The sequence below is a fragment of the Balaenoptera acutorostrata genome, chromosome 19 (genome assembly GCF_949987535.1).
Source record: "Balaenoptera acutorostrata chromosome 19, mBalAcu1.1, whole genome shotgun sequence".
Lineage (NCBI taxonomy): Eukaryota > Metazoa > Chordata > Mammalia > Artiodactyla > Balaenopteridae > Balaenoptera > Balaenoptera acutorostrata.
In genome coordinates, this window is record NC_080082.1 from 57,001,131 (window position 1) to 57,017,816 (window position 16,686).

The window sequence follows — 16,686 nt, forward strand, 5'->3', positions numbered from 1 at the left end:
TCAGGGCTTGAACCCATGTCCCCTGCATTGGCAGGCAAAGAATTCTTAACCACTGCACCACCAGGAAAGTCCCTCCCTCAGCATTTAAAACATCTTCTCTGCAGTGTTCTGGGTCAGCCTTACCTGAGCTTGTAGTTTGGTGGGATCCCACCTCCTATTAGATTCTTCACCTTGGACAGGCTTTGACCTTGACTTCTGCCTGCTTGTCCCAATAAGGCTACAAATACGAAATCCAAGTTTGTTCACATCAGCAAATACCCTCAGAGCAAAAGTGGCTTCAGGGCCCCATGGGCCTTTCCCTTAAATTTTTGGCTGAGTATATCCTTAACTGTATTTCATTGGATATTTGATGCTTTTCAGATTTTTTTTACTTCTGGTTTTCAGCAGGAGAGTCCAAATAATCTGGCCTTCCCGCTATAGGAAACCAAAAATCCCACAAAACCAAGCCAAGATTCAAACCCAGGTTTCTTTGATTCTAAAATCTAAGTATTAAATAACTGCTATGAGATAGCCTAGTCTCTGGAAATTTTGATTCCTTGATAAGAATGTCAGAGACTGTTAGCCACCGCTCAATATCCATTTTTCCTTCTTCTTTTAGTAAGTAATTATCTGAATATTTTAAAGCTTTAATTACAGGGATCTTTAGTAAGAGTTTTTTGTTGGACATAATGCACCCAACTAAAAGATTGCATTTCCCAGTCTCCTCTGCAGCCCTTCCACGTGGCTAAAGTTCTGACCGGTAAGATGTGCACAGAAGTACACTGTGGTACTTCTGGGAGGCAAGGGACTTCCTTTCCTGCAAAATGGTGATGGGTGGAGTTCCAGCAGCCATCTTGGACCATGAGGATGAGGGCCACAACCAAAGAATAATGGAATAGTGGGCTAGAGGGAGCCTGGGTTCCCGATGACTTCAGGTCCACCATACCTGCCAAACGCTGGGTTTCTAAAGAAATAAAAACTACCTTGTTTGAGCATCTACTATTTTGAGATTTTCAAATCCGAAACGACACATGATGAAGAGTCAAAAATAATCTCAGGCTAAGGGACTCGGCTAAGGATTCTTCTCTCAACTTTTTCCATTTCACCATGCACTGGCCCATGACTCCCTTCTCTCCCAAACCCCTTCCCTGAACAACACACAAACCAGTCTGGGCCCAGCCTTATAAATACTGATTTTATAGAAAGGACCAATTCAAAATTGGTCAGATGCCACACATTAGAAGCTTTCCAGAACCACAAGGATGAAAAACCAAAACCAAACCAAAACAAAAAAACAACAAAAACACATCTCAGAACAAACAAAAATACCCCAGATCAAACTGCCTGAAGGTCAAGGTCTTGGTTGACCAAAGGCTTCTAAAGAAACACATGTGGATGGGGGGGCTGGAGAGACCCCAACACCTGAACAAGTACCCAGAGTGGAAGGAAAAACAACCCAGAAATTCAAACCCACAGTCCCTGCCCACTGGCCCCCCACGCTGTCCAGAGCGAGGCAAAGGGCTTCACAGCTTTTTTGCAGGGGGGAGGGGGGAGAGTCATGGCAATAGCTTAAATATTGGGAGGAGGAGAATTTTTACACTTCAACTTTTTTCTCCTCTTCCTCTTTAGGGGAAGTAGAGAGACTGGTAGCTTGAGGTTAAGCAGAAAACTGATTTTTATTGTTTTAATGGGGAAAACGTCTAGAAATGGCAGGCGGCCAAGAAAACTGCCAAATGTGATCTGTGATCTGATGGCCCCAATTCCTAAAGAGGAGGTGAACCCTGGTGTAGTAGGTTAGGAAGGGTACCAACCCTGGGTGCTGCAGCCTCTTGGGAAAAATAAAACAGCTCCAGAGAGAAAGAATTGGGGGGAGGGAACGGAAGGGGGCCAGAATGGGGGAACCCTTAAGTAGTACCAAAATTAGCTGCCGTCTGCTCCCTGCTTGTAGGTCCCTGGGGTATGAAGAGTGGCAGGGAGGGCGCTGGGGCTGAATGGAGAAGAAATTGAGATGCTGATAAAAAAAAAACACCCTACTTGAGGGTCTGAAGAGTAGAAAACCAGTAGGGGTCAATCAGAGTGCTTTCTTGGGTCATCCCCCTGAACACCATCGCAGTTCTGGAGGGGGATCAACGCTGCCTGGGCTGAGGGTATGGGCTGGTGACCCAGTTCTGACCCTCGGCTCCCAGGGGGAGGGGATGTGGGTGGGCATGGTGGGCTCTTCCCCCCCCTCCCCCGGCTTCACCTCCCCTCCTCCCGGCCAGCCCGGCCGCCCCCACCGCCTGGCCCATTGCAGGGCAACACCCAGTTGTTATCGTGCAGACCCAGGCGGCAGCCGGGCGTCTCGCGATCGGCTCGGCGGCAGCACATCCAGTAGGAACGTCCATAAGGCAGGTCGTGGTGGTAGGGCTTGGGGTGCCAGCGGCAGAGCGACACATCGCCCTTCTCGTATCTCTTGCGGCACTGCTTGCAAGGGTCATCGCGGTAGAGCGGGTCGCGGCTCCAGCGCGAGTCTGTGGCCCGCACGCCGAACGCCTCAATGATGCCCTTGAAGTGGTGGCAGGTGCACTTGAGGGCCGCCAGGGCCCGCGTGGGCAGGAAGCTGAAGATCTTGACCAGCACGTGCTCGGGCAGCAGCAGCATGTACTGTCGCGGCTCCAGCAACCGCTGGATCTTGAAGCGGATTTCCAGGAAGTCATGCGACACGTGCCGGTACAGGCGGCACAGGGAGGTGTCCACCGTCCCCTCAGCATCGTCCGGGCCGGGTGCAGTGGCGGGTGAGTCGGCTGGCGGTGGCTCGGGGGGCCCATCCGGTCCCCGGGTCTGGAGGAAGAAGAGCTGGCCAGGCGGGGGTGGCTCCTCGGGGCTGACGGTCAGGCACACCGTCTCCTCCTTCACGTTTTTGGTACCATCCTTGCCGAAGAAGATGCACTCATCCACCACCCCCGTCACCACCACATCCACATGGAAGCCTGACGCGCCACAGTCCCGGGCAGGGGGTGGAGGGGGGGCCGGGGGAGTGTCCTCGGGCCTGGCAGGGGCTGGTGTCTCACCCTCGCTGGCTTCATCCGCCCTAGCCAGCAGAAACTCCACATTGCTGGGGAGGGCATCCCGAGAGGGGCTGATGAGCTGGTACAGGTCGCAGGTGATCTTGTCCTTGGCCCGGGCCCCAGGACCCGGGCTGCCAGGGTAGGCACAACCCGGCCGGCCCCCACTCCCGTTGGGCAAGCTGCCATCCGGTGCACGGGGCTCTCGGCCGTTGGAGATCCGGAAGGCGATGCGCACCTCCCCGGGTCCTGGCCCGGGCCGCTCCTCCTTGCGGAGGCCTTTGGCTGGAGGGTTGTCCCGCTGAGCCTCGAAGTGGGCCACAGCCTCCGCCACACGGCTGCAGTCCCCGCCACCAGACCGCCGTTCGGACCCCAGCCCCTTGGCAGGCCCACCCTGCTCGGCCGACACGTAGACCACAGGCGCTGGGGTGCTCGGGCGCGGGTAGCTCTGCAGGGCCAGAGCGGCCCGCTGTTCCACCAGGGCCACCATCTCGGCCACAGAGAGCAGGTCCACATCCTCACTGGCTGAGGCTGGGGCCCCCTCAGCAGCAGGGGGCCCGTCTTGTCCCCCTGGGTCCGGAGGAGCCTTCGTAGGCTCAAGACAGCGCCTCCTCCGCTTGGCCTTGGAGCTGTCACTGCCCCAGTGCCCCTTGACCTTCATGGAGCTGGCCCGGCTGCCTCCACCGCACTGGTGGGCCACAAAGAAGGCCACCTTCTCCTTTGTATTCCCGGGCTTGATAACATACCACGTGTCCAGCAGGACTCGACCCTCGTCGCTGGCAGCGGCTGCTGAAAGGAGCGGGGCAGGCTGGGAGGCAGGAGCCTCCGTGGCCAAGGCTGGGGGTGTGTTTTCTGAGTGGGCAGGGCCATGGTCTGGCTCCGCCCCCCCGCCTGGCTCAGGGCAGGCCGACGGCTTGAGGGCTGCGGAAGGCGGGCGCGGCTGGTTCTGGGAATAGGTGCCAAAGGGCCGGGGGCACCACAGCTGGAAAGGAAGGAGGCCCCCTCGGTCCATTCTGGGGAATGGTGGCAGACAGGCGGGGGTTCACCACATCTCAGGACCTGAATGGCGGTGGGGGGCTCCACAGGCCACCTGGAGACAGGGAAGAGGAGGTTGGGGAGCTGGGGAACGGCCTGCCCTCCCAGTATCCCACTGACCTCAACGTCTCCTGACCTGAGGGGACAGACCAAACTAGACCACTGAGATCCTGTTCCCGCCCCCCTGGCACAGGTGAGCAAATGGAAGGCTGCAGAGGGGATAGGACCTGCTCCTGTAAAACTCAGAGTGTGACCGGAGCTGGCAGTTTGCTCCAACCCTCCGCCGTCTCACAGCCTGACTGGGTTCACTCACGATCCAGAGGCCTCCTGCTGCCGTAACTTTTTAAACAGAAATGAAAGTACCAACTGACAGCTCCTCCTTTTTCTATTTGCTCACCTAGTAACAAGTTCCTGAAAAGACAAGAATTCCCAGCCCTGCCCACGGCTACTGCGGCTTGAGCCCAGAGGATGCAGCAACAAGGTAGGCTGGGCAGGGGAAGAAAATCAGAGGTCGGAGACAGAGAGGTCCTTAAGAATTCAGCTCCTCACTTTGCTTGGGTCGTGAGGCTCTTGAAGGATCCCTTAAAGCTGTGTATCCTCACCCAGAAAGATGCACACACTTGCACCAAGACTGGGCAGGTAATTCCCTTAAGCACAAACGCAGACCCCTGGGATGAGAAGGCCTTTCTAGTCTAGTTTCCTCAAGTTGCTCACAACTTGCTGAGTTTGAGGCTCAGAGTGGGGAAGGCTTACATAGTGTAACACCAGGCCCTCAAACTTGTTTTCCAGACTTTTCAATTTAGGGCTTGTAACAGTGACCGTTTTATTTTGCAATGACTTTGTGTGCGTGACCTAATCTGGAAGCAATTTTGCTAATGACTCTGACACGACCACGTTCCACTGCAGAACCAACAGTCTCAATCCCTCAGTCTCAATCCTTCCCTGGCCCATTTCCCTCCAGACATCTTGAAACCAAAATACCCTTCAGGGCTTCCCTGGTGGCCCAGTGGTTAAGAATCCGCCTGCCAATGCAGGGGACACGGGTTCGATCCCTGGTCTGGGAAGATCCCACATACCACGGAGCAACTAAGCCCGTGTGCCACAACTACTGAGCCTGCGTGCCACAACTACTGAGCCCACGCGCCTAGAGCCTGTGCTCCGCAACAAGAGAAGCCACAATGAGAAGCCCGCACACTGCAACAAAGAGTAGCCCCCGCTCACCGCAACTAGAGAAAGCCCGCGTGCAGCAACGAAGACCCAACGCAGCCAAAAATAAAAATAAATTAAAAAAACAAAACAAACAAACAAAAAAACCCCAACAAAATACCCTTCAAACATCGAAACTTCCACATGCTTACAGACTGGTAAAAGTAGTTTGCTGACTCCTGGTCAGACTATTTTGAGCCACGGGCCAAATCTGGCCCACTGCCTGCCTCTGCAAATAAAGTTTTATTGAAACATGTTCATTTGTTTATGACTGCTTTCATGCTATCATGGCAGAGTTGAGTAGTGGCAACAGAAAACATATGGCCTGCAAAGCCTAAAATACTCATTATCTGGCACTTTATGGAAAAAGTTTGCTGACCTCTGCAGTATATATGGTCCCTCTAAATTCAGGCAATACCACAGACACCACTAAATCACCATTTACTTCATAGCCCTGTAGACACCATTCAAGATCTAGACAGCCTCCAAACATCCACAGACCCCAGAAACAGAAAGTCCTAATCCTAAATATCCTTGCCCCCCGTAATCCCCAATCCCACCTACCCCAATACTTACAGCCCCTGCTGAAATGCCAGTTTCTTGCTTAAAACAACAACAACAACAAAAATGCCACACAGCCCCTAAAACCTATAGAAGGCTAAGTTTACCAACCACCAACACATCTAAAATGTCCAGGAATAGAAGCTACCACATCAAAGGCCATTCATTCTCTATAGATGCAAATGTATCCTGACGTAAAATATCCAGACGCTCTCAAATCCTGCTCTAAACTTCCAAACCTAAAAATATTCCCTCCAGCACAGAAAGCCTCAATCTCAACGAACCCCTCACAGATCCCATGCCTAACCAAGAACTCAAACACACACAGCAATTTCCCAACCTCACAGATGACCCAAAAGACCAGTTTCCTGAAATCCTATACTCACCTCAAACTCTTTCTAAACCTCCACATGTATTCCCTAATTCCACAGAAGCCCCCCAACCGCAAAACAACTCACTAAAGCATAAAAGCTCCGTAACACATAAAACTAATCCCAAACCAGATATTTCTCAAAAGCCAAAAGAACCTCCAAAATACTCCCAAAGAAACCTTACAAAATGTTAATAAGCAGACATGAGCTTATGGCATGCTCGCTGGCAGCTTACTGGGTACTGTTCTAACAACTCCTGCTAATCCTCCCCCGTCCCTAGGAAGCAGGTAGTGTTATCAGTCCGTTTCCAGATGAGGCACAGAAAGGTTAAATCCCATGTCCGGAGACAATCAGGTAGAAAGTCGGGAGAGCCGAAAGCCCACGCATTCTGGGTGCAGAATTGGTACTCTTGGACTCTTTTCTTTGCTTCTCAGTCTCTCCGTGGCTCCCCAAATCCTATAACCACCAAACACCCCAATCCACACGGGAGATCCCCTACAACACAACCGAACCTTCCACACTACAGCAGAACGGAAACCGAAATCCCAAGGTGCCCCCTAAACTCAAGGGAACCCCAAAGTATCCCCACACGCACGCAAGAATGTCCCCAAGCCCCCAAATACAGCCTCCCCGGAATCCGCCAACCCCTGGGGCTACCCTCGAAACCGAAACACGCCCCCAAAGCGCCCCCACCGGCGAGCTCCGCCCCCCTGCGGCGGGAGAAGGTGGCTGCACACACACGCGTGCGCACGAGTGGGAAGAGGGCCCGCCCCCTCGCTCCTTCCCTCCGGCTGTCGCGCGGGCGGGCACCCGACTAATTTCCCTCCGCCCCTTTGTTGACAGACGCGCGCGTGAGGCCCCCAGCCAATGAGCGGCGGCCGTTCGGGGCCATGCCCATATAAGGAAGGCCTTGGCGAAGGGGCCCAACTTCGGAGGGAGGAGTAGGCGAGAGGTGACGAAGTGGGGTGTGGAAACAGCCGAGTGCAAGAGAGCGTGGAACAACTCCCAACTTCCTGCTAAACGGAGGGACAAGGCCAGGACCGAGGCCACGGCATTCAAGGAGAGGTTTATTACGACGTTTCCTCTAAACAGGAGCCTTGATTGACAGTTGAGATTTAAAGGGCCAAGCAGTTTAGGGATTGAGACTCCAGGGCGGAAGGAAGGGGGCAGAAAGATCTAAAAGTGCCTAGCTTTGGTAGGGAGCCCTGGGGGGCGAGATTTCCTGCGGGGGAAGCTGGGCAGCGGGATCACCTAACCCTGAAAAACAAATGCGCAGAACCCTGCGATGGCTCCCGCGGCACTGAGTCTAAGCCTCTGGGCCTGGCATTCAAGGCTCAGGCCGTGTGGCCAAAAGGACCTCTCCGGCCAGCCCTTCCAACCAGGCGCCGCAAATCTGACTCTTGAGTTGGTACAATAAAAGACTATGAAATACCTCAATAATGTTTTTTTAATATTACCTGTTAAAATGGTACTATTTAGGATATAATTGAGTTAAAATACTTAAAATTAACTTCATCTCCTTCTTTTGACTTTTTAAATGTGGCTACTAGAAGACTTTAAATTGCACGTAAGGCTCACTTTATATTTCTCTTGAACAGCACTGGCCTAGAACCTTTCAGTGCCAGGTAGACTCAAGAGACACTCAAAGGTGGCCCCACTGCAGGCATCTGTCCATCCCCACCACCCTGCCTGCTACCAACCATCCCACACATCAGAGCCAGAAGGGTCTTCTAAAAGTATAAACCTGACCTTGTCCCTACCCTTCTCAGAACCTACCATAACTCCCCAGTGCCCTTGGGAAAAAGCCCAGATACCCCACCAGTCCAGCCTTGTCCTTCCCCACTCTTCCACACCCTCAGTGGACCCAGGTAAGCACCTGATCTGGCATACAGAGTAGTTAGGATACTGGGGCCCTGTCTGATCCTCGATAGGAGCTGTTATCTCCATTGTATAGATGAAGAAATTGAGGCAGGACAGGTTGCCTAACTAGCCCAAGGTCACACATACCTGGTGTGACTTCGAGTAGGGATATGAACCCAGGGAATCTGATTCTAGATTGCTGCGCTCTATTGTTTAATTATATATTCTCTGGGGTCTCAGCTCAGCCATCCCCTGCTCCAGGAAGCTAACCTCTCAGGCTGGGTCAGGCTCCACCTCTGGGCTCCCACACTGGCCTCCTTGCTATCTATTTCTCAGAGTCACCAAGCTCTTTCCTTCCATGGTCTTCGCATCTGCTGTTTCCTCTGACTGGAATGCTTTTCCCCCAGAACTCCACATGGTTCAATCCCTTCTATCATTTGGTTCTTTGCTCAAATGTAACTTTAATGGGCCTGTATCTTTAACAGAGAGGCCTTCCCTGAGCTCCCTTCCTGGAAACCTCCCAACTGCCCAGAGGGGGACCTCCGGGTTCCCAAGTCCCAGCCCTGCCCACTCTCGAGTCATCACTGTCTAGAGATGGATCTGTCTCCTCCACTGGAGAGTGAACCCCGGGGAGGAGAGGAGGGAGGAAGGGTCAGAGGTATCATGCTCATCATGGTGACCCCAGCAACACTGCCCAGCATGGGACTGAATGGATCAAAGCTCCTTTTCCAGAGGCTCCATGTCGTAAACTCCATGAAGCCTGACAGTGTAAATTCTGTTTCACACCCAAGTATTCTATCTGTGTCCGAGGTCACTGGGGCAGAATTTTCTAACTTCCACACACTGAGCCCAGCACAAAGCCCTACGCTAAGACAGCTTTTAGAGAACGCTCCGTGAAGATCCATTTATTGTAAAACATCAGAAGCCAGAAAGACTGAAAATAAAAAGATGGGAAAAGACTGACCAGGCAAATATGAACCAAGAGTCAAGGAGAGGAGTGACATTGCTGTTTAAAAAAATAGTAACAACTGACAAAAGCAAAAGGTATTATTAGGGACAAAGATGGTGACAAAACAAACTGACCCATTATACACAAAAGTTCTCAACATACGTGCTCCTAATACTATGGCCTCAAAATATACAAAGCAAAACAACAGAATGACAAACAGTTTGGCAAATCCACAAATGTAATGGGACACCTTAATATATCTCTCCATAAGACATTGGTTGAAAAGATAAAATCATTAAGGACCTGAACCGCACAACCAGCACCCTCGCTGGAATGCCCCCGACAATTAGAGAATCCAGTTTTATATCCCTCATCTGACATTCTGAGGTCCTCCTGTGTGCTGGCCCTGGGTTGGATGCTGGGGATACAGAGATGACACTGAGTTCACCAGAAGGAGCTCATGGGAAAGGGGGCAGACATCCAAATAAACAATCATGGCCAACATGAATATATTACAGAGCAAATGATGATCACAACAGCAGTTAACATTGGAGCACTCACCGTGAGCCAGGCTTTGCTGTGAGTACTTTACAAATATTAACTCATTTAATTCTCACATCATCTTACTATTTTGCATCTCGTTTCAGGGATTAGGAAGTGGAGGCATAGAAGGGCTAAGTAATTGCTGTCGGACGCAGCTCTGTGGCTGAGCTTTGACTCCAAGAGTCTGGCTGACTCCAGAGTGCAAGCAGCTCATTCATTGAGTATACGGAGCACTTTTCCTGGATCATCTTGTTCCTGGATCATCTTGTTCAATCCGCAAGGCCTTTGCACTCTCTGTTCCCTATGCCTAGAATACTCTTCCCCAGGTATTCACAGGGCTCACCCCCTCCTCAGATCACCTTCATGGGACCTTCCTTTTTTTTTTTTTTTTAACTTATTTTATTGAAGTATAGTTGATTTACAATGTTGTGTTAATTTCTACTGTACAGCAAAGTGATCCAGTTATACATATATACATATTCTTTTTTCATATTCTTTTCCGTTATGGTTGATCACAGGATATTGAATAGAGTTCCCTGTGCTATACAGCAGGACCTTATTGTTCACAAGACCTTCCTTGATTGAAAACTGCAGCCCCTGCCACAGACAGACATACACACTCTCCTTCCCTGATTTACTTTTCTCCTTAGCACGTGTTACTATCTAATACACTATAAACTTTATAAAGTTTACTGTCCGCTCCCCTCACTAAAATGAAAGCTCCCCCAAGGCTGATATTTTTGCTTAGTTTTTTTTCACGGCTGTGTCACCAGCTTTTAGAACAGCGCCGAGCGGTTGGCTACTATTAGTGTTGTCCCCAGAGCGGCAGCCGCTGGGAGTGTGTTAGAAATGCAATCTTGGGCTCTGCCCTACGCCCGCTGAATCAGAATGTGCACTTCAACAAGCTCTCTGGGGGACTGCAAGCGCAATTAAGTGTGAGAAGCAACACCCGAGCACATCACAGGTGTGCAGTGCACATTTGTTTGAACAAACCCCTAACACTGCCATACTGTCTGCCTTCTGCACAGTTGCTACTGGGGACCTCTTGTGAAAAACTAGCTGGTCCAGCCGAGTCCACTGGTGGAAATCCTGCTCCCAGGACCAAGGTAGGATGCCACCTCCTCCAGGAGCTGTGCTGGTGCCCTCCTAAGCTACACAGGATCTCTTCCTCCTCAGGCCTCCTCTGGCAGCACCTGTCACCTGCCCTTGCTGAATGACAATGACCTGGGTGAGGGCCTCTCTCCCCTTCATCCTCTGGGTTTCTGGAAGGCTGGGACCTCTCCTCAAAGGTACAGCTGCTCCAGCCTCGGCACGTGGCTCCCTGGCCTGGTTTAGCTCTTCCGGCTCCATCCTTTCCATGGTAGCCAGAGAGAGCTTTCCAAACACAAATCAGACCACAGCACTCCCCTGTTGAAAATTCTTCCATGAGAGGTGCAAGTTGGCAAAACAAAATGAACGAACAAACAAACAAAACATGCCCAGGAACCGTTTCTCAGAAAGCTACTGGAGGATTTGCTTCACCACAGGAAGGAATAAACCAAGAAAAAGGAAGCTATCAGATCAAACAAATAAGATCTAGCCCAGAAAAAGGCAAAAGGAAGGAATCCCCAGATGAAGGTAAAGGGAGCTCCAAGGAGGACAGCTGTGCAGCGGGTGGAGGGAGAACCTGCTTCTATCAATGCACAGAGAAAGGAGAAAGGCTGACAATTAACAAGCTGAGCCTGCCACTTGAGAAGCTGGAAACAGTAGCAACCACAGAATAAGCCAAAGAAGGAAGGAAAGGATAAAAAGCAGATGCCTGACTCCCCCACGCTGAGTCAGGGGATACTGCCCTCCCCCAACCTTGGGGTACCTCCATCCCATGGTCCGGGAGGTTAGGGTCGTGCCAGCACAGGGCTGGGCACAGAGTGGTGCCCAGGGAACGCACTTGCCCACTGCCAAACAGGCATCAGTGGCAGGACCCTGGGGCTCTGCTCCTGGTCCTCCTCCTTCTATCCTCCACTGTCTCTACCCCGTCACCCCCACTACTACTTTGTCCGCAATCCTGATCCATCCATGTCCCTTTATTGGCTTTTTGGACTCAGGGTCTGCTGGTCTCTCTCCCCCTCTCAAGTTTCCCTTTCTGACTAAGAGCTGATGGTAGGAATCATCCAAATCCTCAGGATCTAGAGATCCAGGGTGCAGACAGAATCCAGACAGGGCCTCCGAGCACCCCAGCTTTCCCACTTCTAGGGGTGTGACCATAGGCAGGGTTTTTAATCCCTCTGTGCCTTGGTTTCCCCCATTGAAAAAGACAGATAATCACAGTACCCACCCATGGGTTGGCTGCTGATTCACTGAGATCAACCCAGTAGAGCGCTCACTGCCAGCGAGGCACCAAGGAGGGGTTCAATACGAAGGCACCAGGATTATTAAGAAAAGGTGAGACAGAGAATTCCCTGGCAGTCCAGTGGTTAGGACTCCCCACTTCCACTGCACGGGGCACAGGTTCGATCCCTGGTCGGGGAACTAAGATCCCGCAAGCTGCGCAGTGCGGCCAAAAAAAAAACTGAGACTGCTGAAGAGTTATCACTGATGGAGCCAAAGACATCTCTCTTTATTTCACATTCTGAAATGAAACTGATCCTACTCCCCCACAATAATCAAAATATGGCCATGCCTTTGTTACTGTTGGGTATTGGGTCTCACCTAGTAATTAAACAGAATTTACAGAGCAGCTACTGGGTGCCAGACACTGTTCCAGGCATCGGGGACACGCAGGGCACAGGAGACAGAAATTCTTGTCCTCATGGATTGGAGAGAGGGGACAAGAAATAGATAGTAATTTTCAAGGTGCTACAGGGAAACAAACATACCAAGTGAGAGGGATGAGGAGTGTAAAGCGGGGGTTATGATCTTAATTGAGGGGTCAGGAGCAGGTGACAAGCCAAGTCTTTGAGAAAACCTGTGCTTTTAGGAATAACGCAGCTTTACCAGAGCCGCTAGAAATATACCATTCACAATGATAAAAAAAACATCATTTTGTATGAGTAAGCTTCAGATAAGCACAGGCTGAAAACACACTTAAGATTTGAAGAAAAGGCAAAATAACTTGGAAAGGAGACACATTTTCTAAGAGAAACAAATAAAGGGGGAAAAAGGTGTCATATCACCCTGGGGCACTCAGATGTGACAAATTGGTACAGGGAAGAGTAAGAGGTTGGCAACTTTTCCCCAAACTAACAGGAGACCTGGAGATAAAAATGTACCTGGTACAGGCCCTGGCACATAGTAGGTGCTCTATCAACATGGTGGACTACTCAAGGGATGAACCCCCATTTTCCAGAAGAGGAAACTGAGGTCCAGAGGGGTTAAGTGACTTGTCCAAAGTCACAAAGCTGGTGGGTGATGGAGCCAGGATTCAAATCTGGGTGTTCTGGTTCCGGAGCACATGTTCAATAAATTTTTCTTGAAAGAATAAAATTAATCAAAATACTTCACACTTACTAAGAGCTTAATATGCACTAGGCGTTTTATACATGTGACCTCATCAACTGCTTACAAGAGCCTCACGGTTGGAATGTGGCCCCATTTTACATATGAGAAAACTGAGGCCCAGAGGGGGAAAGCAACTTGGCCAAGGACACACAGCAGCAGAGATGGGGGACAGGAATGTGGTCCTATCTGACGCTGATGCTATTAACCATAAGCTTTCCTATCAGGGTCAGACAGTTTATGGGATAAACTCCGGAAGCCTCAAGACAAATGAACCAAACTGTTTCAAAATGATTGACAAAGTTGCCAAACTGCCCAGTGAGGTCCTAATGACCAAAAAGTTGGGAGAAAAAAGCACACAGTTGTTAGAAATATTTCATATTCACAGAAATACCTGGAGTTGGGTCAGGCTGGGCATTGGCAAGTGAAATATTTATATTTGGCTGGGGCTAGGATGGGAATGGGGACAGATTGAGTTTCTGAGCACCCCCTCGGGGAGTCACCCTTGGGCTTGGGTGCCCAGGGGTAGAGGGTGGGGAACTACAAGAGTCAGGATATGGGAGGAACCTGGGAGAGAAAGGAAAGGCAGCCTGGCTGATGTCTCCCTCGCTGGTCCTTCTCTACTGCCCTCCCTCAGGTCTGCGTTTCCCATTCCCATTCAAAAAAACCGACAACTCAGGTGTATAAAGCACTTAATCCAAGCACTTCACATGCTTACCTGCCCGAACCCTCTTAACCTTCCTAGGGGTTCTGATCCCATTTTATAATTGAGGAGAGGCCAAAAGACTTGCCCGAGGTCACACAGCAAGTAAATGGCAGGACTAAAATTCAAACTGAGGACTGTTTCAGTTCTCAAGTCTCTGCCCTACTCATGACACTGTACTTCAGTACAAGGAGAGGAGAGTAAATTACAGTGGGGAGAGCACAGATTCTGAGCCAGGATGTCTAGGTTGGAATCCTGAGTCTATCGTTTAATGCTGGATGACCTTGGGAAAGTTGCTGAACCTCTCTGTGCCTCTGCTTCCTTTCTGTAGAATGGAGAAAATAACAGCACCTACAACGTAGGGGTGTTGTCAGAATTAAAGGACTTAATACATACAAGTAGCTAAGAACAGGGCCAGGCACTTCCTAAACAATAAGTGTTAGCTGGAATCGACTGTGGGGAACCCGCCCCCTCCCGCCCCCGCATGTTTCTGAGCTGGGGTGTGCCCAGCTCAGTGCCAGGTTTTGAGAAAACGCCCCTGAGGCTGGACTAAAAAGGAGGGAATCCATTAGCACCTGTGACCCAGTCACATTCCTGGGGTGGGGAACTTCCCACCAACAGCTCTTAGACTAAGGACTTACCCCGAGCCGGGATGACGATCTTATGAAGCCTCCTCTCTTCTCAGTGGCATGCTGTTCCCACAATAGATAAGGGCACTGAGTTTCAAAGAGGGGACACTTGCCCAGGTCACAAAGGAGTAGCAGAAGAAAAGATCTGAATGCTGGAATGTCCATACACATAATCCGCTACACTTTTCTAATCCCATTGGAGAAACGAGAGTGCAAAAGGTCGTCTTTATGGCCCCTGCTGGCCATATTATCCTACAGTTCTGTGACTGTCCAGTTTATCGGGAGTCTCTGGCTGGACTAAGCAAACTATCGCTACAGGCAGGCCCCTCATCTCATGCTCCGCACTCCACCCACAGTTCTGTATCCTAACCTACACACCACTCTACCACTGATTTCTCTCTTCCACCATCTCAGCTTGCCCTCCTGCCCCCAATCCGATCCAGAGGCTCCAACCCACCGCATCCATAGCTGGCCTTTCCCTCGGAGCCTCCCGACCCCCTCATTCATCTAGCACTGACTCCCATGCCTTTCCACATCCCCTACGCTAAACCCCTCGAAACTGCCCCCTTCAGGGCCTCTGCCAGGACGCCCAGCCCCTTCTCCAACTCGGGACTCCTTTCCCCAGCTCTGAGCTCCCTCACAATCAATCCCAAAGCTCGACTCTCTCCCCACCTTCAAGACCCATCCCCAGCCCCCATTCTTCTACTATTCCCTCCGGCTCCCATTTCTCCCAATCCCCTCCCCCAAGCGATCTCCCCTCACCCAGCCCCTTCTTTAGTCCCTGCCTCTTCTCTCTCGCCACAGGGTCCCGAACCCCCGCCCGGGTTCTCAAGTGCCCCCGGCCCCCTCTCGGGGTTCTCACCATCTCCCCGCGCTGCAGCTCCCTCGGCTACGCGGGTTTCCCCCACTCGCTCCTCTCCAGCCTCCCCTTCCGGGTTCCCGCCCCGAAGCCCGCTGGGAATTGGAGTCCGGGCGGCCACGGACTACAACTCCCAGAAGGCAGCACGGTCAAGCTTGGAGGTGGGGAAGGAAGCAAACTGGGCGGGCTGAGGAAAAGAATGACTCTAACTCCCAGGAGGTAGAGAGAGGGCCTGACAGCGCAGGCGCACAGAGCGCCCCCGCCAGGCGCACTGGGAGTTGGAGTGCAGCCTCCTCCATTTTGGCCCGGGGCCCTTGGAAAAGGGATTGAGAAAACTGCAAAGGGGCAGTTTTTGTGAGGGGTGGAGAGGTGGGAAGAGCAAGTTTACCGATTTACTTAAACTGATTAACATAATAATTAACAGTGCCTTGTACTTTCTCAAACACTTTCCCATCCATTTTCCCCCCTGGTTTTCTTACCACCACCTCCTAATTTACAAATAAGGAAATTAGCCTTAAGCTTTAGGAGGGAGGATAGCTCCATGCACTAGAAATTTGTACATATCATAGAAGATTCACGAAGACAGGCACCTTTTTGTATCTTGTTCAAGCACACAGAAGAGTGTAAATAAATGTTGTTTAAATATCTATTGTATGTTAATTATACGCCAGACACTCTGCACAGAACCCAAGAATTATCCCAAATTTATAAAAAACTAAGGCAGAAAGAATTGAGATTCTTCTCCAGGGCAATACAGCAAGAAAGTGATTTGAACTGAAATGTGTTGGACCCCAGGGCCTCTGCTCTCCACTAGGCTGCTAGATCGTCTCCCCTTAAGCTATATTTTCCTGTCCATCCTCCTCACGGGCCATGAGAGTGAACTTTCTAAAATGGAAAGTTTTCTATAAGGAACATAACAACTTCATGAGGGGAACTGCTATTAAGGCTCAATTCCAATGGCCCTCCTCTGAATCTTTTCTCAATTTATCTCTCTTTAATGCAGCCTCTGCCTCACTAGATTCTCACGGTCTGTGAGCCTTCCCAACTGCACTGGGAAGACTTTGGCTAAATTCCCAACTTCTAGCATAGCGCTTGTCACACAGTAGGCTCTCATTAAACATGCGCTAAAGGGAAAAGTTGGCAACCGGACACCAGAGGTTGGGAAGGGAGACTGGTCACATCTCCCTTGCGTCCGGAGAATTGGCAGTTAGGGAGAGCCGGCCTCCTCATTAGGCTCCACTGGCTCGGGACCTCAGAAGTGGCCTGGGGGCGGGGCCTGAGGGGGCGGCACCTGCCTAAAAGGCGGGCAGCTGAGCGAGCGCTGATTGGTCGGCACTTTGGCGCGCACCGGCAAAGAGTGTGTCAGGAGGCGCGAGGCCAGGCTAGCGCTGTGCTGGAAGACAGGGCCTTCCCAAGGCGCGCGTGCGCACGGCCACTCGAACCCTTTCGTTTCCCCTCTCCAGTCTCGCACCC

The 16,686-nt window shown here is 51.2% G+C and overlaps 1 protein-coding gene across 1 annotated transcript; it reads right to left on the minus strand.

Annotated features, from left to right (window-relative positions):
• Positions 1-1,154: 1,154 nt before the first annotated feature.
• Positions 1,155-15,031, minus strand: FBXO46 (F-box protein 46). Its single transcript, XM_028163040.2, has 2 exons — positions 14,367-15,031; positions 1,155-4,113 (listed from the first exon to the last, which is right to left on the minus strand). The coding sequence occupies exon 2, from the start codon at positions 4,033-4,035 to the stop codon at positions 2,218-2,220; it is 1,818 nt and encodes a 605-aa protein (XP_028018841.2). The 5' UTR covers positions 4,036-4,113; positions 14,367-15,031; the 3' UTR covers positions 1,155-2,217.
• Positions 15,032-16,686: the final 1,655 nt, after the last annotated feature.